The sequence below is a fragment of the Cyprinus carpio genome, chromosome A23 (assembly GCF_018340385.1).
Source record: "Cyprinus carpio isolate SPL01 chromosome A23, ASM1834038v1, whole genome shotgun sequence".
Taxonomy (NCBI): domain Eukaryota; kingdom Metazoa; phylum Chordata; class Actinopteri; order Cypriniformes; family Cyprinidae; genus Cyprinus; species Cyprinus carpio.
In genome coordinates this window covers 3903368-3926210 of record NC_056594.1, presented here as the reverse complement: position 1 = coordinate 3926210, position 22843 = coordinate 3903368, and the positions used below count along the sequence as shown (strand labels likewise).

The following is a 22843-nucleotide window of genomic DNA, read 5'->3' as shown; positions in this document are numbered from 1 at the left end:
TTTTTTTTCATTCTAGGGAGTATTTAATCAACCAAATAAATAAATAAATAAATAAATAAAATTCCGGGTGCATCTCAATAAATTAGAATGTTGTGGAAAAGTTCATTTATTTCAGTAATTCAACTCAAATTGTGAAACTCGTGTATTAAATAAATTCAGTGTATACAGATTGAAGTAGTTTAAGTTTTTGGTTCTTTTAATTGTGATGATTTTGACTCACATTTAACAAAAAACCCACCAATTCACTATCTCAACAAATTAGAATATGGTGACATGCCAATCAGCTAATCAACTCAAAACACCTGCTGAATTACTGAAATAAATGAACTTTTCCAAGACATTCTAATTTATTGAGATGCACCTGTATATTGTCCTTAACAGATGATATTATCAGTATTTTGCTTCCTTTTCTTAGAAAGGCTTAACATACCTCAAAACCCAAAACTAACTGGATTAAAACTGGATTAAAAGCTAAAAAGTCCAATTTAATTTCATGAGGTCTTTAACATCAACACAAGGATAAGCTACAGACTAGACATGTTAAGTGTACCAACATTTGATTTGACAAAATCATCAGAATCCCTTGTTATTAAATCAGGGATTGAGATTTTTTAAAGTTAGATTTCCCTCATATCCAAATGTGGTGCTTTTAAATGCTCATTTTAATTGGTGCATCTCACTCTCCCTCGCTTAATTAAACCAAACTTCAAAATGAACAACCTTGATGGTATTCAAAAAAGTGGGCTATTACATAATAACTAATATATTAGCCTACTAACATAGAAAACTATTTGTAAAATCTTGTAACCTTAAAAAAAAACAAAACAAACAAAAAAAAAAACATTTCTAATATTGCACATACTGTTAATCTCACAGAGAAAATATTTATATTGATAAAGATATGAATACTTATTTCTAGTTTTGTAAGTATCATTCTTCCTACATGCATGCTACAAGGAATGTGTACCAGACATGCATCACAAAAGTAGTAGAATATTTCCTATCTCTTACAAAAGCTATTCAAGGAAGCATCATTTTCATACAAGTTTTATCCAAATTCTCCAGCATCATATAATGAGCAGGATGCACCATGAAATGGCACAAAAAATGTAAAAACAACATAAAAATGCAATAAATAGTGGCAGTGGACTTCATCTTTGGTGACCTGACATAGTGAGCTAGTGTTTTGCTGTTGATGGCTGCAATGTCACAGTAAAATATCTACACTCCTGCAACCCCTCGTCAGATGCTTGTAGGGGTAGATGTTCATTACAAAAGACATTTCTCATACACATGGAATGCTTGGAAGTTTACAATGCTGGGAAAAGTAAGTGACGGGTGGAAATGATGCAATGGAAGGCAGCTTCTCATGCAGAATAATGGAATGACGACGATAGAAAAATGGGCAACTTCAAAACAATCTCCGCTCCACTTTCAGGTCTGTTTACTCTAACACGGGACACACTGAAATCCTAGAACATTGGCAGCAGAAGAGGGAAAAATGGTCAGAGATAGAGAAAAGGGGCAGTTTAACTGGCTTTCCAGGCCTCCATGATTGGTCATGCATGTATTTCTCCGTCACAAGATGGAATGCTATATTTTAGGTACCACCCATGGTATGCTGTTGTCCTGGCAGGACAGGCAGCGTTTGTGCATTCACAGAGAAATACATCCTCCATGGTGATTCTTCACAAATATACATTAACTCCTCCATGTTTTAAAGCCACTGATCAATTTGGAGTGACAAAATTGTTGTTTTTCCAAGGTACAAATACACTTGAAAAAGACTCAAGGGGTCCTCAGGTTGGCAGTGAATGGGGAGTGGGAGTCAGGAATTGGTCCCTCTATGCTACGCATGTATCTATTGGGCTACGATTTGGCTACTGTTGCAAGCAGAACGACTACTAGAACAGTCACACAGAAAAGACAAACTCCATGCAGACACTGAACACGAGGATGCAAAACAACGTCCCCCAACAATCAAGTTTTCCAGAACTTGCGACAGGGAATGGGTATGGAATGATGAACAGGTCTTCCCTATTGATCCTTCGCTCAAATGGACACATTTCAGTTCTCCCGTCTTGAACCTCTTGCACGAGGCATCTGAAGCCTTCAAAACTGGGGTTTGCACTCCCCTACTTTATCTCACCTTCTTTGCAAGGCTGTTCAAAGCAGTTATACATCTGTAAGCATTTTGGTGATGTTAACATAGTTAGTGTTGGTTAGGGTGCAGTTGGCAGTCTTGTTGTTCTCCTCTCGAAACTCCTCGTTGCTGTTGTTAACGGCTTCTTGAATTTCCATGTAGTCAGACTTGCTCATGGTTGACCCGCTGTGGCTCTTTTTCAGATCTTCTGAGGAGTCTATCTTGGGCACGCTGGTCACATTAAGATACTGGGCCTGTTCCTCACCTTCTGTCTCTCGATGGTAGAAGTAGTTGAAGTTTGAGACTATGACAGGCACGGGCAAGGCAATGGTCAGCACACCAGCGATAGCACACAGGGATCCCACAATTTTTCCACCGATAGTAGTTGGAACCATGTCACCGTACCCTACTGTCGTCATTGTGACCACGGCCCACCAGAAGGCATCAGGGATGCTAATAAACTGTGAGTCAGGCTCGTCCGCCTCTGCGAAGTAGACAGCACTTGAAAAGAGAATGACTCCGATGAAGAGAAAAAAGATAAGCAGCCCTAGCTCCCTCATGCTGGCCTTGAGCGTTTGCCCAAGAATCTGCAGCCCTTTCGAGTGCCGGGACAGTTTGAAGATCCTGAAGACTCGTACTAATCTGATGACCCTCAAAATGGCAAGCGACATGGCTTGCTGCCCTTGCTGGCCATCCTCTGGCTTCTCTGCTAGCTCTGTGCCCAAGGTGATAAAGTACGGTATGATAGCCACAATATCAATGATGTTCATTATATTGACAAAGAAGCCCGCTTTGCTGGGACACGCAAAGAACCGCACCAGGAACTCGAAGGAGAACCATATGATGCAAAGGGTCTCCAGGATGAAGAAGGGGTCAGTAAAGTAGTTGGAGGTGTAACTATTTGTTGAGTTGGAGCTCATGGAAATTTTGTGCGGGTCCAGGTCCTCATTGCGAAAAACCGGAAGTGTCTCCAGGCAAAAACTGACTATAGATATGAGGATGACCATGACGGAAATGATCGCAATAATCCGGGCAGGCCCTGAACTTTCAGGGTACTCAAAGAGCAGCCACACCTGCCGCTGAAACTCATTTTCTGGCAGGAGTTTCTCCTCTTCCTTAATAAATCCTTCATCCTCCCTGAACATCTCGATGGCTTCTTCCCCGAGCTCATAAAAACGTATCTCCTCAGAAAAAATATCCAATGTCACATTGACAGGCCTCCGCAGCCTGCCACCTGACTGGTAGTAATACAAAATGGCGTCAAAACTTGGGCGGTTCCTGTCAAAAAAGTACTCGTTCCTCAGAGGGTCAAAATAGCGCATTCTCTTTTTGGGGTCCCCGAGCAATGTCTCGGGGAACTGAGACAGAGTTTTGAGCTGCGTCTCAAAGCGCAGGCCAGAGATGTTAATAACCACCCTTTCGCAGCACTCATGATCTGGATCCGGGTCATACGTGTCCTGTGGCTGACCCGGGTGAGCTGCGGCTTCATCAACTGGGTCGCCTGTGGCAACAGTCATGCTGTGAATGAATGCAACCTGCAGTTTGTGGTCAGGATGCGACGATGTTGCCTCTAAAAGTTTGTAGGAAAGAAGCAGGAAATTTGGGGCTTCCTTTCACTGGTTAACACCTCCCTCTTGCATTAGAACCCAGGAAACACTGAAAGAAATATAAAGCAGGAAAAAGATTACTTAAGCCAACAAGCATTCTTTTTTCAACATGTGCACTGTGAGAATGCAACATGCTTACTGAATATGAATTTATTCTACTCAACTGAGTTTATTTGGATTCCTCATTTTCCAACACAAACTCATTTTGTTTTTGAACTAATATTGCAATTTACTCAAACAACATTAAATCTCCAAAGAAAGTAAAGAGACATTGAAACAATGCACAAGGATCCAAATCATGTCTGCTAAGGAAAAGCATGGCTACAGAAAACCAGGGCGCATATATAAACGTCTATCAATCACATAGAGAAGTCAGCCTGACCACTTTACACATTGTATTTGCTTTTATCTTCCAAGTAGATCGATACTTGCCATGGCAAGACTGTATCATTCCTCTTAGGATTCAATTATGCACTGTAAATCTAATAACAGCTTGAGTGCACTTAAATCATAATTGGATATTCCAAAACCTCCCCAAATGCATTTTGCCAAGACAGCAAGACTGCTTGAGATAGAAAAGTTGAAGAAATGAAACACTGTCTACCTTAGTTCACCAACAATAGGTAAATATATGTTAAGACAAATATATCTAAAAAAATAATAAAACATATACATCTACATTTACATGCACATAATTTTCCAAATAAGGTCTGTATAGTGTATACCATTTAGGGATGTAATCTGAAAAATAACTTTTCAGGCTGTACAATAATTGCAGTATTGCTGTATTGTTTTGGGAAATACTGCAGATGATCTTGCAATATATTTAGGCAATAGTTATTTATTTTTAATGTTATTAATTAGGAGCTCTCACATAGCCTCATTGCTCCATAAATGTGTTTCTTCAATAGCATGTTTTTTTTTTTTTTTTTTTTTTTTTACAAATGTGTGTATCTAATGCATATATAAATGAATGTTAAATTATAGTGGATTTCTGGAGTAAGTGTTGATTACATGATCCAACATTGTAATTTGGATAATTTGCCATAGAAACCAGAATATTGGTTATCAGTTATGCGGTTAATATTATGTTAATGTGTGCATAATGGGAATATAAACTAATTCTGATCAGTACTGGACTATTCTTGTGCATCTAGTAACAGCAGTCAGTGTCTCTACTGCTTAAAGCCTCACAGTTTGCTAGGCTGCTCATAACTGTTTTAAGCAGGTCTCCCAGCCTGCCTAAGCTGTTGCTCAGAAGGTTTAGCTGTCGGTTAAAAGGCTGAGAGACCAGCTAAGACCAGCAAACCAGCTTAGGCTGGTTTTAGCTAGGGGTGTTAATTTAAATCACAGACAAACATGAGTCATTGCAGTGTGTCTAATTAAACATATTCATCCAGCTTCAGTGTGTTATTCAAATACAAAACAATTTGAAGCTTCCATGAAGTCAGTCAGCTCAGCATCCACAGACAGTATAACTGCAATAAGCAAAGAGTAGGTTACGCAAGCTTACCTGCAAGCACCAAGAGTCCCCAAAGCGCCCGAGAAATCATTTGCAAAATGATTATGTTCACATGACACCAGCAGGACTAATATAATGTCTCGTTGCCAGGGTCAGTGGTGTCTTTCAGCAGCCATTCATTACAGGTACTGCAATGATCCTGGTGTTCCTCCCAAACGCTGCGCCAGATCTGCCGCGCCGGACTCGAATATATCCGCCCGTGTGCGCCTTCAGGACAAACGGGAAACATACAGCAGCGTGTCTCAAAGAAATGAACGGAGGCAAAGCGAAGGGGGCTCCCTTAAGGCGTTATTTGCAAAGCGCTTCCCATTGAAACGGTCCAAAGATGCTATGGTCAGCAAAATCTGACACCCCCTGTGTCCTCACAGTGTTGTCTCGACTCAATTCGGAGATCTGCAAAGAAACAGGGGAGCTATTTGCGTTGGGCGTCGCCTCAAACATGCTCACATTACACAAGATAGTAACATTTAACGCAAGAGGCTGAGGAGAATTGCCTGAATACGTGTGGCCGCTCGAGTTTGCTGGCCAAAATGATGCTCTGAGGAGTGGCAACATCTTGTTGTTGAGCAAACGTGCTCATCTTACGGGCAGAAATCCATAGAGCATCACGTTTCAGATGTTCCCAGTCTTAAATTTGCCTTTTTTTTTCGTTGCACAAAGACAGCGTTCCTTTTAAGCTGTTATCCAATTGTCCAAAAACAAGGTTTTTTATTTTTTTATTTTTATTTTTTTAATAACAAGACACATATTCAGATTCCAGGCTCATGCACCCATGAAAACACATCACACCGGCTGTGATCAGTGTTTTAACCCCTTCACGCAAGCGCGAGGTGTCTGCACTGACATGCTTCAGCAATAGGATCCTCTCTCTAGGTGGACGATCAAAGCATGCCCATGCATTACTGTGCTAAAGGCATTCACGCATTTCGTTTCACTCAGTGCATTGATGCATCAAAGCATGCATTTAAAAATAAAAAGTCAACCTTCCCGAGTTGTTTTCAAGATGCAAAATATCCATCGAAATAAGCACAGGGATTCCTCGTGCGCTTACTTGTGCTCTCCTCGTTCATTTTAGGGAGTGGCGCGGCGTGTACGAGCCATTTCATGTCAAAGTCCAACTTTTCGTCTTTTACTCATAATTATTTTGTTAGAGCGAGCGGTTTAGGCTGCAGTTAAGCACTGCTGCGCATACAAAGAGACTAAAGTGAGCTGTGCAGCTGCTCACCACCACTCCTTACCGCTATACAGCGTGGGCAAATTAAAGGGGAAGCGCCTCCTCTGCGCTAATTCAGCTGCTGCTGGTACCTCGCTGCCTCTGGGATCAGAATGACTATTATCAGAGTAATTTACAGTTATTTCCTTTTTTAAAATATGTATTTGTCGAAATATTTATTAAAATGTCTATTTATTTATTAAAAATATCATGTGCAATATTTTAAAACAAATAAAATTAATATTAATAATAATAATAATAATAATATATTTTTATGCTATGAAGTTGTCATATTACACATTTTTATGTTAAATATAATTGTTCATAAATTAAACTGCACATATTTATAATTAACATGTAAAAAATAGTATTCCAGTCCAAATTACCTTTTTATCATTTTATTTCTAATTTTTATTATTATTCTAAAATAATATAAATAAATGTAATAATGTTAAAATGTATTGAAAATATATTGAAAGTATAATATAAAATGTATTATACTTATAAATGAACATTATAAGTATAACACAGACCTAAGGCCTCTTAAATATGTCAAATTTAACCTTAATGGGCTGGAGCTGAGTTAATATGCACATATTTCTTATCAGTTCTTAACATGTGAATAATGATGTCCTAAGCATAATTAACAGCACTTTTTTCCCTCATACTTGCCTGACTCACTAATGAGTCCATATATCTCTGCTGCTCCAGTCGCTCACTGTCTGGAAGCTGTAAAGACTGGATTTTGAGCCTTGATGTAATACATGTAGAACAAAGACTTTGGGAAAACTTGCTGCCACTGAATAACATTTTGAATCTAGCATATGCATTTACACTCTATATTTAGTCATATTAACGTATTTTGTATTCTTTTGCACACAAAATGCATTTTATACTTGCTAGAAACCTGTGATAATTCATAGAGAGTCCTGGCTACTGCTAGACCCGAATATGTCTGTTCATTTCCAAAGTGAAATGAGAAATGGGTAGCGTGGAGTTACAACGGGTACATTAGGGAGGTGCTAAAGTATCTCTGGGGACTGTTGCTCTGTTTGTGCGCGCGAGAGAGGATGAACTGTGCGTGCCTGCTGCGTGATCATGCATCGAGAGAGGCTGATTGCACAATGCCACTGCATGTTTACTAAACCAGCAAAATAAACACCATCTGATGAACTGAGCCAAATATGTAGCCTTATTGATAGCGCTGGACTGATGTGATGATGATTTGATGAAAGTGGGTATTATGGGTCGATGTTTGGATAAGGAGATGAGGAGATCAGCATTTATGGTGACTGACTGATTTGTCCTGAGGACAAGGTTGAAAGGTGAAACCACCTCCATTTAGACTGTTAAAGAAACAGTTTGATTGCTCATTATGGTGTTCTGAAAGAGTAATCACTATTGTTTATTTAATGTTATTATTTACTTTTTTAAACTTTAAACTTTTAAATCTTAAAATAAAATCTATTCCATACAAAACAACAACAGTTACCACAACTGGCAATATTGAATGTGTACTTGTAGTGTGCTTCACATCTTTAGATAGATAGATAGATAGATAGATAGATAGATAGATAGATAGATAGATAGATAGATAGATAGATAGATAGATAGATAGATAGATAGATAGATAGTCACGGTCTGCAGCTGTGTTGGAGCCAGGGGACGAATCCAGAACAAATATAGATTTATTTAACAAGGAACAAGGAAGCCGAGGTGGAGATGGAAAGCCGATAAGCCACGGCGACGGGGAGGATCTGGAGGACCAAGGCGGAACAGATGGCACCGGCGACTGACGTGGAGGCGTGGATCCAAAAGGCCATGGTGGAGCCGGAGCGGCAGAGGACTGAGGAGGAGCCGAAGGGATGAAGGAGCCTGATGGAGCCGGAGGGACAAAGGGACGAAGCGCAGCCGGAGGAGCCAGACCAAGGTGGAACCGGAGGGACGAGGGAGCCCGGAGGAGGGAGGGAGGCGGAGTCAAGGGATACTCCAGCCACAAGGGAGACGCAGTAAATTGACACACCAACACCGTGCAATGCTGCTCAAAAACGAGAGCACTCCACACCGTGCAGATAGTGGGCTGAGGACGAGCAGAGGGGCTGCCAGACGACAGCGGAGGAGGAGGCAGGAGCGGGTGGGAGGGCAGTCATTTGTGAGTTTTCAGGACTGAACTCAGGAACGGGAGCCCTCTCTGGGCTTAACTCAGTAACAGGAGCCCTCTCTGGGCTTAACTCCGTAACAGGAGCCCTCTCTGGGCTGGACATGGAAACAGGAGACCTCACTGGGTTGGACTTGGGAACCACAGCCCTCTCTGGGCAGAACATGGAAACCACATCCCTCTCTAGTGCTGGACATGGGAACAGGAGTGATAGAATGCTCCGCAGCAGGAGGGAGGAAAGGAGCCAGATCAGCATCCCAATCGATGATGTCCTCTTCTATAACCTCTCCATTTCAGTCCAGCAGTCCCAGATCCATTATCAGCTCACCCTCAGCCACGGTGCAGGGGGCGGAGCTCATCTCTACGCTCTCTGTCCGCGGCATTCCCCCTCTTGGCGGGCTCTGTTGCCGGCTCTCGCACCTTGACTGGCATCACTTGCAGCTCAGGCTCTGTAATGATCTGTTGCTCTGTCGCTCCATGCAGCAACGGTTCATCGGCCATGGCTAGCTCGGGCTCTCCATCAATGGTGGGCTCGGGCTGATGCTTTGTGCAGCGGGAGATAGTGGGCTGGGCTCTGGGTTTGGGTGTGCTCTGGATTGGACATAGACACTCTCCAGACACCAGATGATCGCTTCCCTCCAGCTCAGTCCGGTGGTGTCTGGGAGGTCTACGGGGAGGTAGTAATTAACTCAGATCCAGAACACTGAGTTCAGCGCAGCATCGTCGGTGAACCTTGCGGCGAGGGGATCCATAAGGGAAACAATGAGAAAAACAGAAAACAAAACACTGGGAAAAAATGCTAAAAAACAAACGGAGGGAAAAACACAAGGTTAACGGTACAGGTCCGGTATTCTGTCACGGTCTGCTGCTGTGTTGGAGTGGGGAAACGAAGGAACGAGGAGACGGAGGGAATCCATAACAAATATAGATTTATTTACCACCATGGAACGAGGAACACACATAGCAGGGAATAGATGAATAATACCAGACACTAGACACGGAAAAACACAGGGCTTAAGCACTTAGAACTAAACGAGACACACCTAGAATCAAATGACATCATAAACATAGGAAACACCCGGGAACACTGAACATAATCAGACATGGAAGCTAGGTAACGAGCAGTTAAAATGTATAATATTCAATGAAAATGTTCTCCTGTCACTCTCTATTTTGCATATACAAAGTGGCACATAATTTTAAAGTTCATGTACAACACAATCAGTGACTCCAAAACAGGTACATTTTTAAGTCTGAAGATGATTTAGAAAAGTGTACTTCTGTAGCTCTATAGACTATACTTTAATGATACTTTAATGGTTCTTCTGTCTTGAACTGTTTATTTATTTATTTTGTCCATTGATTGAGCCATTTTACCTCCTTTTCTACCTCAAAATCAGAATGCAGAAGAATTATAATGCCCTCTTTAACATCAGTTTGTCTTCCCATTATGACAAATGGACTGATAGTTAATGGATGCATCACAAATGGCTCTAAGCACCATGTGGTTGTGAGGTGCTGTAGGACTCAAGCTAGTGAAGTGCAGTTCCTGGGATGGCCAGAAATAATGTTTACCTGCTTATGAATTTTTAATTCATCCGAAACAGATTCTCTTTGCAAAACAGCTAATGGCAACATGCTAATTCTCAGTGGATTATTTTTCAAAACTGAACTTTGTCAAATCATGCTCCATTTAAAACTATATATAGTTTTGTTTATTTGGATAGCTTAGACTACTTAACAGAAGTTTGGATTTGATCCAAATATTCATGTTCCCTTCTTCACTGCTTTCCATCTCCATACAGCTACAGCTGTATAGATCTTAACTCACTCTGTAGGGTCGTCTGCAGTCCTCCCTGTTGGTCTGCTAATTATTTATGAGGAAACATGCCATTATAAGGAAACCATATAAAATGCAGCTCTTCCCCCAAAACAAACAGGCTAACAGCAAGGTTTGCATTGCATTAGCTTGACTGTCTTGATTATTTTTTTAAGATTTATGACTTCATGCATTCTTGTTTATTGGCTTCATTTATTTATTTATACTGTGACTATAATTGAAAATATGACTTTATGCCACTATGGTAATTGTTAATCAGAACTGCAAGACAATGCAGAAGATGATTTCACTTATTACACTCTATGGAGACCAGGGCTAATTGTCACATTTTTACTCCAGTGAATTATTGGGTGAATACTGTAGTTCACCCCAAAATAAATAAAAATCACAATGATCCACAACAATCCACATGACTCCAGTCCATCAATTAACATCTTGTGAAGCAAAAAGCTGGATATTTGTGGAAAAAATCCTTTATTAAGGCAGTTTTAATGTTTAAAATATGAGTCCTCTATCTGTAATATGGCTTTTTTCAGTGAAAGCCATCTCATCTGAATCAGGAGAAAAACACAGATCAACTACTGTTTACCATCCAAAAAAAAAAAAAAAAAAAAAAAACAGTTCTAAACAAATATTTCAGAATATTATGATGTGAGAGACAACAGGGGATCATTTTTTTTTTTCACTGGAGGAAGTGTTATAATTGATTGTTTTTGGCCAGAAGCAACATTTTAAAGTTAAAAAGTTCTTGATGGAATTATTCCTTACAAACACACAGCTTTTCACTTCTCCAGATGTTCACTGATGGACTGGAGTGGTGTGGATTACTTGTGGATTATTGTGATGTTTTTATCAGCTGTTTGGACTCTCATTCTGACGGCACCCATTCACTGCAGAGCATCCATTGGTGAGCAAGTGATGCAATGCTACATTTCTCCAAATCTGAAAAGAAAAGAAAGAAACTAACTCAACTACAAAACTCTTGGATAACCTGAGGATGAGTACATTTTTGGGTGGACTATTCCTTTAATTGACACTGATTAGTGAAGAAAAAACATACATTTCAAAAATAAAGGTAAACTAAGCAATTTTTCATAAAATATTATGAAATACACAATGCAAGATGATGTTATTTTGATTAAAAAAATACAGTAAAAAAAATAAAATGCTACAAAAGATTTCTATTTCAATTAATGCAGTTCTTTTGAACTTTATATTCATCAAAGCTACAATTATATATAACTGTATTGAACACTGACATAATAAACGTTAATATAACAATATAATGTTTTTTGAGCAGAAAATCAGTACATTAGAATGATTTCTGAAGGATCATATGACACTGAAAACTGGATAAATGACACTGAAAATTCAGCTTTACATCACAGGAATAAATTATGTTTTAAAATATATTACAATAGAAAGTAATTTTGATCAAATAAATGAGACTTACTAAAAAAATTAAATAAAAATAAAAGAAGAAATTCCATTCATTCCATCTTAGCATTCATAAGTCCAACCTGCAATATGAAAGGTAAAATACAGAAATATCAAACCATTATTTTGACCAACATATACTGTACTTAAACCTGAACCAACTGAGAACAGTTTATCTTTTTTAATAAAACCTTTATTATTTTAGTTGTGTGCTATTTTGTTGTGTTATTCAATTAAATGTCTCATTAATTGCTGTGTTATTCAATTAAAAAAAAATCTTAATAATGTTGGCAGTTCTATGCAATTTCACTTATACCAATCAAAAATATATCATTCAATTGTTAGTAATATTTTGAAGGGTTTGCATAAGTGTATTTTTGTAACAGCGTGCATGTTTCAGGTGCGATATGGCAGTGAGACTGTGATTGTGCTCTTTCGAGCTGGGACCGATGTTCTCAGGAGACCTTGATGCTTCACCGTAGCAACCAGTGCAGGAGACTGCAGCACACAATGACTCAGACTAGCTTTAATTCTTCAACCACACACACTGAAGATAACAAAACACTTACCAGTACGCATCCCTTTATGTCTACACAGTGTTTTAAAGTGGGCACAGTTTTTATCTTTAATTATACAGTGACGCAATTTCCTAAAATATCTCAGTTTTAAATATCCCAAAATTGCTCCACTTTTGCTCTTCATTTCCAACATAAACACAGGCGGATACGCTCTGGCTGTTCGTAAGAGCTAATGTTATGCTAGTCTAATTTAAGAAGAGTAATGGAAACGCTACACAGAATTGGGACAGGAAACCTGTTAGTGGAGAATCTCCCTTTGAGATAATATCTGTGCAACATAATTGGTTTACACATTATGAAGTCACTTCCTCCGTACTGCATTACAGTAACTCTCTTGAAGGTGCCCTTCTCCTGATATTTTTAGTTTAATGTCTGGGTTGCAACTCCACTCCTCCCCTATCATGCATTTCAGCAGGTCTGGGCTCCACATACAGCCAACCCAGTGTCATATCTCTGAATGGAAAACTTCTATTGATTTTAGGTGAGAGTTCACTTCCCTTCTATTCTGGCGAGTGGAAAAATCCATATAAGGTCTCCCTGCTCATTACCTGTAGAGCTTTTGCTGGAATGGACAAATACATTGACTGGAACAAATCAGCCTGGTTTGGTCAGATCAATTCGGCTTTCATGAGCTCTGTGATAAGATGCGTGTTCAATACAATGTAAACAGTGAAGGCACATGCTTATATGTATATTCACACCGGCCCTTTTGTGTCCTTGAATACATGAGAGTGAACACATTGATTCAGTTGACACATCAAGGACATCCCAGGACATAAAGTCACTTTTTCTAATGCTGTGACACTGTTTCTGAAGCAGGCCTTTCTTTCTCGCTCTCTCTCGGGTTGTACTTACGCACTGAGGAGACTGTGAAGAAAGAGCACACCTGCCACAGCGACAGAGAGCACTTTCACTCATCACCTCTGGCACGCTATTAAGATGTACCTGCTCCCCTTGCTGTGCACTAGGTCAAACAAGAATAAATTAGGGATGGTGCACAGCAAGCAAACTACAGCAAACTAGGGCAGAAACTTGTGTTGGCAGAGGTAAAGTCAAACCAGATGGAAGAACTAACGGTGAACTGAATTGTCCTTAACTGCTATTTAATTGCTTTAAATAAATATATTTATTAATTATTTATAACAGGCCTATAAAAAAACTATTATGAAAGATCAGAGGCCTATTAAGCATATTAATTCGGTCACACTTTAGTTTGGGTACCAATTCTTACTATTAACTAACTAATAACTACAACTTTTGCCTTTAATAAACTCTTAATTTGCTGCTTATTAATAGTTAATAAGGTAGTTGTTAAGTTTAGGTATGGGGTAAGATTAAGGGATCTAGAATATGGTCATGCAGAATATGTGCTTTATAATAAACAGACAATTTGCAAGTAATGTGCATGCTAATAAACAACTAGTTAATCACTAAAGTGTAACCATTAATTCAATTTAAATGAAATCTGTTAAGCAAATTATGACACAAAATTCAAATTGAAATTACATATCTATAATATCTTTTTAAACAGAACTGGATAGATTTCTACATTTCTAACTCTACAGTACCTTGTGAAAAAGAAGCACACTTTAGCATACTTTTAAAAGAGTATTTTTTATGGAAACAATAAAAAATATATATACGTCTAAACTGAATGTAATATTTTTAGACACTAAATTGCATGTTTATTGCAATTCAATATACATGAATAAAGCTTTAATTTTTCTAAAATTAAGAGTGCTTTTCTTAGCCACTTAAGTAGAACTTAAGTTCATCTTTATATGTAATTTCATAATTAATCCTATAGTCTTTGAATTATGGTCAAGATGTACTGCAGTTAAAATTAGAATCAAGTACTTTGCATGTGCTTTATTTTATTTATTTATTTATTTATTTTTTCTTTAAAGCACAAAGCACACTATATGTCTTGCAGGCCAAAGTCTGAGCTCTTAGAAAAAAAGGTTTCCTTGATTTGAGGGGGGAAAAAGCTGCTGGATTTGAGAAATCATTGTTTGTAACACACACACACACACAACAATGAATTATCGTAACGTTAAGCACATATTGTAAGTGCCAAGAAAAAACATAACATTAAATCAAAAAACAGTGCAGTTTAACAGCATAACCTTTTGAAGGTCTCTTTCATCAGGACTTGTTTACTTGCTGTGTGGGGTGTGAAAGCTTTCAGAAAATGCCACCTGTCTTCCCAGTGAACTCTGGGATATGGGCCATGAGACTATATCATGTTGGAAAGGCTTCCAGGGATTTCTGTGTGAGACCATGCAATGGAAAAATGTAGAGCCAGGCCTGGAGGACAAAGGAAAACCCCTTCAGCTCAAATATAACCAGTTCTCTCTCCAGCAGACAGTATCTCGGCAGGATCCTGGAACAATCCCTCCAGTGTGGCATCCTGTGTGGAAGAAGCTGGCAGTGTGGGATGGACATGGAGAAGACCATCTGGTTTGAGTCAGTTAGGACTTCATAAGGGGATTTATAGGAGAGAGTGTGTGTGTGTGTGTGTGTGTGTGTGTGTGTGTGTGTGTGTGTGTGTGTGTGTGTGTGTGTGTGTGTGTGTGTGTGTGCGCGTGTGTTTGTGTGTGTGTGTGTGTGCGTGTGTGTGTGCGTGAAATGACGGATGGAGTGTGTTATGGGAGCAGGTGTGAACATTCAACCCAGTGGAGTGAATAACCGCTCAAGGCAGATTCACTTGTGAACACTGTAGGCTATAGCATAAAAAAATGACTGACAGGCCCTAGTTTGGTGGCATTATGGTGGGCGCAAGTCACACACAGATTAACATTTATATAACCATGCCTTAGATGATAACGAATGTAGGTTCATTCAGTTATTAGAAGCAATCATTAAATAGTAAACACCTACTACACAAGCGAGAGATAGAAGGACTCCATCTGGTCACAGTGTGACAGCGTTTCTCTTCAACTCTCTTTCCAAAATGGTGACAATCCAACCCATCTGTGGCCACAACATGACAGCCATAGAAACTATCCGCTCAAGCGTCATCAGCTGTATGCAGGGCTTCCATTCCCTAGACTACGTGACTACAAATTTGATCTTCAATATTACGTAGGAGAAAATGAACACTCAGAAGATTAGTATAGTCAAGAAATTAAGCAATTAGGTAAATAAAGGAACGTGAACATTTCATTTCACTACTGGTCAAAAGTTAGAGTCGGTAAGATTTATTAATTTATTAAAATGATTACTTTTTATTAATTTATTCAGCAAGGATGCATTAAATTGATTAAAAAAGTGTCAGTAAAGACATTTATAATGTTACAGAGGATTTCTGTTTCAAATAAATGAAGGAATCCTAAAATGTATCATTTATATTAATCACCACAACTTTTTTCATCGTTGATAATAATAAGTAATGTTTCTTGAGCAGCAAATCTGCATATTAGAATGATTTCTGAAGGATCACGTGATGCTGAAGATTGGAGTAATGATGGTGGAAATTTAGCTTTGTCATCATGGAATTAATATTTTAAAATATATTAAAAATAGAAATCAAGATTTTAAATTCCAATTTATTTCACAATATTATTCTGTTTCTGAATTAATAAAAGTAGCATTGGTGAGCATAAGATACTTCTTTCGAAAACATTTGTAAAAAATCTTACAGACCATAAACTTATAAACAGTTAAACTGAAAACATATAGTATGTTTGCACCTTTAGAATAACACCTGATAAAAAAATGGAAGAATAAGCACAGATTCGGCCCTTTAAGTGCATCTACACCAGAAAAATGCATCATGGTCTAAACATTTGAGAAAGTCAGCAGTTATATTCTGCTATTTCATGAGAAATGTACATTGGGGACAAAAGTCACTGAGGAATACTTAATATCTTTTGCTGATTTTGAAAAAAATTGATTTACACCCTCTCAAGTTGTTCCAAACCTTTATGCAACACAAAAGGAGATTTACAATAAATGCGGCTTCTAACCTTCGAAAAAATACACAAAAGCAACGAAACATATTACATTATAAGTCATCTAAAGACATATTGACGTATTATTGACACTTTGTGTATAGAACAAATTAAAATGGAAGTCATTAAACACATTTGCATTCACATTCCCAGCACATCCATCGAAACGTCTCATTTTTTGCGTTCCTCAGAAGTAAATCATACAGGTTTGGGCAAGTAAATGATGGCAGAATGTTAATTTTTAGTTGAATTTTAGTTGAGTTTAGCTCTGGGCTTCACAAAGCATTATCTTCTCGACTCATGAAGGGAGTTTTATCCTGTTATTTTAAAATAAACAGTGTGTAGTAATGAGTGAGCCATCTTCATCTGTATTTAGTATCGGTGACTCATATCCTGCAGTGGCATGCATACGGGTGGCGTCCCACTTTTCACATTTGTAGTATTTATAGTATATCACTACAGAATGCGACAAGGTATCATTCACAGATAAATCCACAAATATTTTTCCATCAAAATGAAATAAAACAGAGCTAAACAGAACAACGTTCTGGAGAACTGTATGTGCTTACTCAAATTGTCATTCTTTTCCAACTAAAGATTCTCTGCAGTACTTGAAGGTCATGCAACTGGGCCACTGCAGTACGCCTGGATTTTCCAAAGGCACATTGAACTATAAAACACTGAAAAAGAAATAATACAAACAGTACTGTATTTTAATACTGTTTTCCATCTTGCTTTTGCACATTATCACTGTAGCTTTGCATCCTGCAGTTGCATCATAGTGTTGCTCTAATGAAGCACAAAACACCTTTTCACTAACACTGTGCAGTTTGTCTAACAGAAGGATTGCACGTAATAAATTTTACTTAATATAAAAGAGTTTTAATAAACATTTATGCCCTTATTCTTACTACGAAGTAACAGTTTTACAAGCAATAAGGCACTGTGTTGTATTATGAATATTGTCAGAGCTTTCACACAAATTCTTGTATTAAAACCAGCTAGACAGAACATACAGTATGTGCATTAACTCCCATACGCTATTGCTAATATACAGACATAATACCACGGGAACGTGATGTCATGACAACACTGATCAGCGCGTGGCACTATAGGAACACGCGGCTCCAGACACTTCATTAGCAAACTATGACAGAGAGGGAAAATATCAATTTCATGCTTTTAATGGAAATGCTAAAACATCCACCACACTATTTTATGATTCCGTATTTGCAATTTGTACGTTACCGATCAAAAGTTTAAGGTCAGTACCTCAGTGCTGACCAGAACCCTTTGTTTTGTTTTGTTTTTTGTTTTTTTTCAAAGTACAGTTTTATTCAGTTAGGCCACATTAAATTTATCAAAAGTGTCAGTAAAGACATTTATAATCTTACCAAAGATGTCTAATCATTAAAGAATTCTAAAAAAGTTATGACTGCTTCCATAAAAAAAAAAAGTCTTCAGTCATTAATAACATTAAAAGTCTCTTGAGCAGCAACTCGGAATATTATAATGATTTCTGAAGGATCATGTGACACTGAAGAATGCAATGTTAGAATACAAAGTTAATTTTGAATGACTGTCAGTGGAATTTTATTTATTTATTTATTTTTGCAGCCACATGATGTAGTTACTGAAAGCACTTTCCGCCTCAGAATAAAAAAAAATAAAAATAAAATGATATGGTAATTATGAAATAAAGTTTAAAGTAAGAAAATATGTACTGTATGATCAAATCACAACTGTAAAATATGAAGTCACTATTGTGATATTGACACAATATCATTATGAGATGTATATTCATTATTGTTAGATATACTGTAAACTCAGATAGTGAGATATCAAGTCAAAATGATGAGAAACAGTCACATTTACAAGAAGAAACGGTTTTAAAATATAAAGCTGCTGTTGTGATATAGCAATATCATTATAAGATATTAATTCACATTTGTGACATATAATGTCACAATTGTCAGATATTAAGTGAGATATATACTCATAACTCATTTAGCATTTAACATTTAAGGTTATCATTACAGTAGGACTCAACACTGATTCCTGTCAGACTTTCAAAATCCTTCATCACTTGAATTAAGATTATAATAATGTAATTTTAAAGCACAGCCACCACAAAATCAGACTTTAGCACCTCTTTTTACTTTTTGTAAAAAAGTATAGATTGTTCTGAGGTTAAAAACAGGTTTAAAATCATGACATGAAATAGTTTATTTTAAAAAATCTAATCTTTGCATAGCAAATATGACAGGAATATGTATGTGTTTGTATGTGTGTCTGTCTGAAAAAAACAAAAAAAAAAAAAACAAAGATATAGTAACAATATCATTATGATATATAAATTCACATTTGTGAGATATAAATTCATATTGTAAGACATGAAGTCAGATTGTGAGATATTAAATCACAATTGTACGATTTAAAGTCACATTGTGAGAAAATAACTCAATTGTAAGATATGTCAAATAATGAGCAACAATGTCACATTTACAAGAAAAACACCACAATTGTAAAATATAAAGCTGGAATTGTGATACAGTCACAACCCTAATTGTTATGGGTTTTAAATTCACAATTGTGAGAAAAAAAGTCACAATCGTGAGCAACAATTACTATGAGGCAGGAACAGGCTTTCATATGGTACATCACAGCATCTACCTAAAACTAACCAGCCAAACCTGACCCAAAGACTTCCACTTGGGACCAATGGCTAAAAAATTATTGTGAATGAACAGCCCCTAAAATCACAAAATTCACAATATAGCATGGCCTCTTGTGCCTTATTGCTTACTTGTACTTGATGCAGTATTTCAGACATCGCATCAACACAACAGCCTCGTGTGATGAATGTCATGTGACAAAAGGATTCCACATGTAAATAATGGCCATTAGAATGATATAAGTTGGCATGTGGCATGACACACGAACAGATGGGACCAGAGAAAGACAGGAGTAACCAACACCACTCAAAAATGACAAGGAGGCATCGCATTTATGACTATCAGTTTATACAGCAACGTCAATGATGACATCACAGCCTGACGACACATGACAACTGATGGAGCTAGCATAACTAGCACAGCCCTCCACACTGCTGGGCTAATGCAGAGGGAACATGTAGGAGCACTTATGTGGAGTTTAGAGTCTTACATTGAGCAGCAGAAACAGCACATCAACACAGGAGTCCATCTTCTTTTGGTAGAGAGACAGAATACTGACACAGAAAAGGCAAGTGGTGCGCTGAGGCTGTTTAGCCAGGGGGAAATCAGGGCCCGGAGGCTGGACGAGGGGGATGTTTTTTGAAGGCACCTCCTCCCAGAAGTGTGGAGGAGAAGGGAACAGTCCACGAGCCCCTACGTTTGGCAAGCTGGGGTCCACACACACTGAAAAAAGTGAAACATCGGTGCAATCCATTCAAAATATATATTTACATTGGTCCAATGGAAAATTGTGATTTTCAGTTTATACCTTCTGTTTTCACTTTGCCTCAAAGTAAGTGTTACGCCCTCTAGACAAACTTTAAAACATTACTTTTACTTGAATGGTAGTTTAAGGTTAAACCAAAGTTTTGGGGTGTCATGTGATCATGTGACGTCATTACGTCTCGGTACATCTCAGTCGTTGAAAAATTTCTGCTGTCCGCCATTACCTCGCTTCGCAAGCAAAGGACCATCTCCATGTGCGAGTCTGCGAGGAAAACTCAATTAAACAAGGTAAGAGCTCGAATGTGTTTTGCTTGGTGACAACATATCTGTTTTTGAGGAAATTAACATTAAGTCAAAGAACCGGGAACTACTTTACAGACGTCGGGGTGTTCTGTGATGGAGTTTAAGAAATATGAACTGGTTAAAATTGTCATCTCGAATTTTTGCTAATCGCATTATGTGGTCGCGTAGTTAAAAAATTACTAAACTTCTAATAATCGTGTCTAGATCGTGCTTAATTTAACTGAAGAGCCCCGCCAGTGTCTGGATATGTTTAATCGGTAGTGGGGTCACTGCTAGCCCCTCAGACATAGAGCTGCAGCCGAGCCAAAGTTTTGGCGGGATGAGAGTAGGGTGCTCCAAGGACAGACTTTATGCGTGCTTTTCACCAATAGCCTAACATTAATTGTATTAACTCCGTACTCGTGAGCTTGTTGAGACGGGTGAAGGAGCACGCGGGTCGGACATGCAGCCTGTTTTAAAGCTCTAAAACAGCTAAAAATGGTGTCAACCGCTTGATCTACATCTGTGCTGTTTTGCGCTGTAAAGATTTCCGTTTGTGCTGGTTCGGTTTTTAAATTATTACAAACTTTAGAGCCTTGAGGCGTCTACAGTCCTCTGAGGCGCTATAAACATTCTGTATTGCCGAAAACGGCAACACACACTGCGTGCAAAAAAATAATCTCAAGAACGAAAACAGCACAAACGTAGCTCAAAAGATTGACATAATTAATATATACATTTACGTTTGGGGGGCTATATAATGTATATTATATACGTTTACGTTTAACATGTACTTGCTAATCAAACACTTTATATGAACAAACTACTAATCTATAAAACACAATCGGTCTTCCGACCTTTTACTATTGTTAATTGATATTGATATGCGCGAGGAGAGAGCAAGCGCTCGTGCTGTTTGAAGGCGGTGAGAGTGCGCGCGCGCGGCCGGGGCGCTCTCTCTCTCTCTGCTTGTTTTTTATGCGCTCTGTCCACTGATCTAAATATTTAGTTGTTACGACGACATATTTGTTCCCTCGTTTTAATAAATCGTGGACACGTTGAACTATTTCCCTCCCTCATTTTGATTTAACAAATTACAACGTGGCCACAATATAGTAAAACGAGGGAACAAATTAGTATAACCTGCTGAGGTTTTATTAATTCGTGCCACGAAACAATATTCGCCTGAATATTCACCAATGCACAAAAATATAGGTCTTTTTAATATATTTAAATGTTAGAATAATATAAACCAAAACGCGCGGGTAAAACCGCTGTAGTGAAACTGCGCACGCGTGGGTGAAACTGTGGCTCTGCAGTCAGACCCTTCTCCAGCTGCGTGCAGTTTATCGTCTGGGTCGGGATCGGACAGAACGTTGAACGAGCTCGGGTAAGGTCGTGTTGGATTTTTTTGGGCCCATTGTAAACTGGTGCACCCTGTGAACCTGCTCTGATTAGAGATAGAATAGGATAACAGTGTTGGCATAGACATTTATAAATTCAGTGTCTGTTTTGCCACAATGGCTATATTTTTTCTTAAAAAACCTTCCTAATGTTAACTTACTATTTACTACTTGTATGTATTTGTTTATCACATATTGTATTTGTAGCAATGGTGAGAGCCATGACTGATTACAGAGAAACACTACACAAGTTATTATTTAAAGTGACTAACAGTTAATGGAAATAATCACTGTCCCCTATAAATTCATGCCATTTCCTTTGTATTTACAGGTGCCCTCTTTCTGGAATCATTAACCGCTGCTGGTAGGTGATCCACACATGCACACTCATACTCGGTGATGGTAAGCTACTATTGTAGCCACAATTGCTCAGGGGCAGACCCTTCGACCATCACCAACCACTCACACACTACATTCATACAGGTAGTGGGTGAGGTGTCTTGCCCAAGGACACTGCAAATATGAATGACTAAACTGATAAAGAAGTCCATCACACAAGTAACATGTTTACGCACACTATAACCATAAAATTAAATTAATATCTAGACAGTTTAATAAATGTCGTCTTCCCGCTGAATAAGTAACCACCAATAGGCATAAATATTTAAACTAATATGCAAAAGCATGATCTTGCATTATGAAAATAGCATTAAAGGAACAGGCCACCATTTTTCCATACTGAGATATGTTCTTACCTGAGCTTAGACATCTTGATGAGTACCAGTCTGGTCTTTTTGTGTGTGCTCAGTCACGGACAAAGACCAAAGATGTTTTTAGCATTTAGCCTTTCCCAGCATATTCTTAGGGACCCAAACGGGGGTGAAGTTAGAAGCGACCAAGCTCTTCCACATTTTAATACGGTTAAGTGAGTAGTTACATGATCCAAGTATAGTTACACAAAATTAAACATGCCGATTTTCTAAGCGGATAAAAAGGGGTACTATATTGTAAGGCGTAATAACACCCTAGGAGCACTTCGACGTCCACGCAGTATTACAGAAAAAGTGGAAGAGCTTGGTCGCTTCTAACTTCACCCCCGTTTGGGTCCATCTTTGACTGAGCGCACGCACAAAGACGAGACTGGTACTCATCAATTTGTCTAAGCTCAGGTAAGAACATATCTCAGTACGGAAAAACGGTGGCCTGTTCCTTTAAGCAGCAAATGCCTAACATGGTTCTTTTTGTATGTTTTCTTTCTTAGTTTTCT

At 38.3% G+C, this 22843-nt stretch overlaps 1 protein-coding gene across 3 annotated transcripts; it reads right to left on the bottom strand.

Annotated features, from left to right (window-relative positions):
• Positions 1-244: 244 nt before the first annotated feature.
• On the bottom strand, positions 245-6603 carry LOC109048330 (potassium voltage-gated channel subfamily A member 2). 3 transcript variants are annotated; one of them, XM_042712671.1, is made up of 3 exons: positions 6256-6603; positions 5264-5665; positions 245-3799 (listed from the first exon to the last, which is right to left on the bottom strand). In XM_042712671.1, exon 3 carries the CDS (start codon positions 3658-3660, stop codon positions 2176-2178), a length of 1485 nt encoding a protein of 494 aa, XP_042568605.1. In that variant the 5' UTR covers positions 3661-3799; positions 5264-5665; positions 6256-6603; the 3' UTR covers positions 245-2175. The 3 variants fall into 3 exon arrangements, with proteins under 3 accessions (XP_042568605.1, XP_042568606.1, XP_042568604.1); XM_042712672.1 differs by having other exon boundaries at positions 6324-6603; XM_042712670.1 differs by having other exon boundaries at positions 5264-6603.
• Between the last annotated feature and the right edge of the window lie 16240 nt (positions 6604-22843).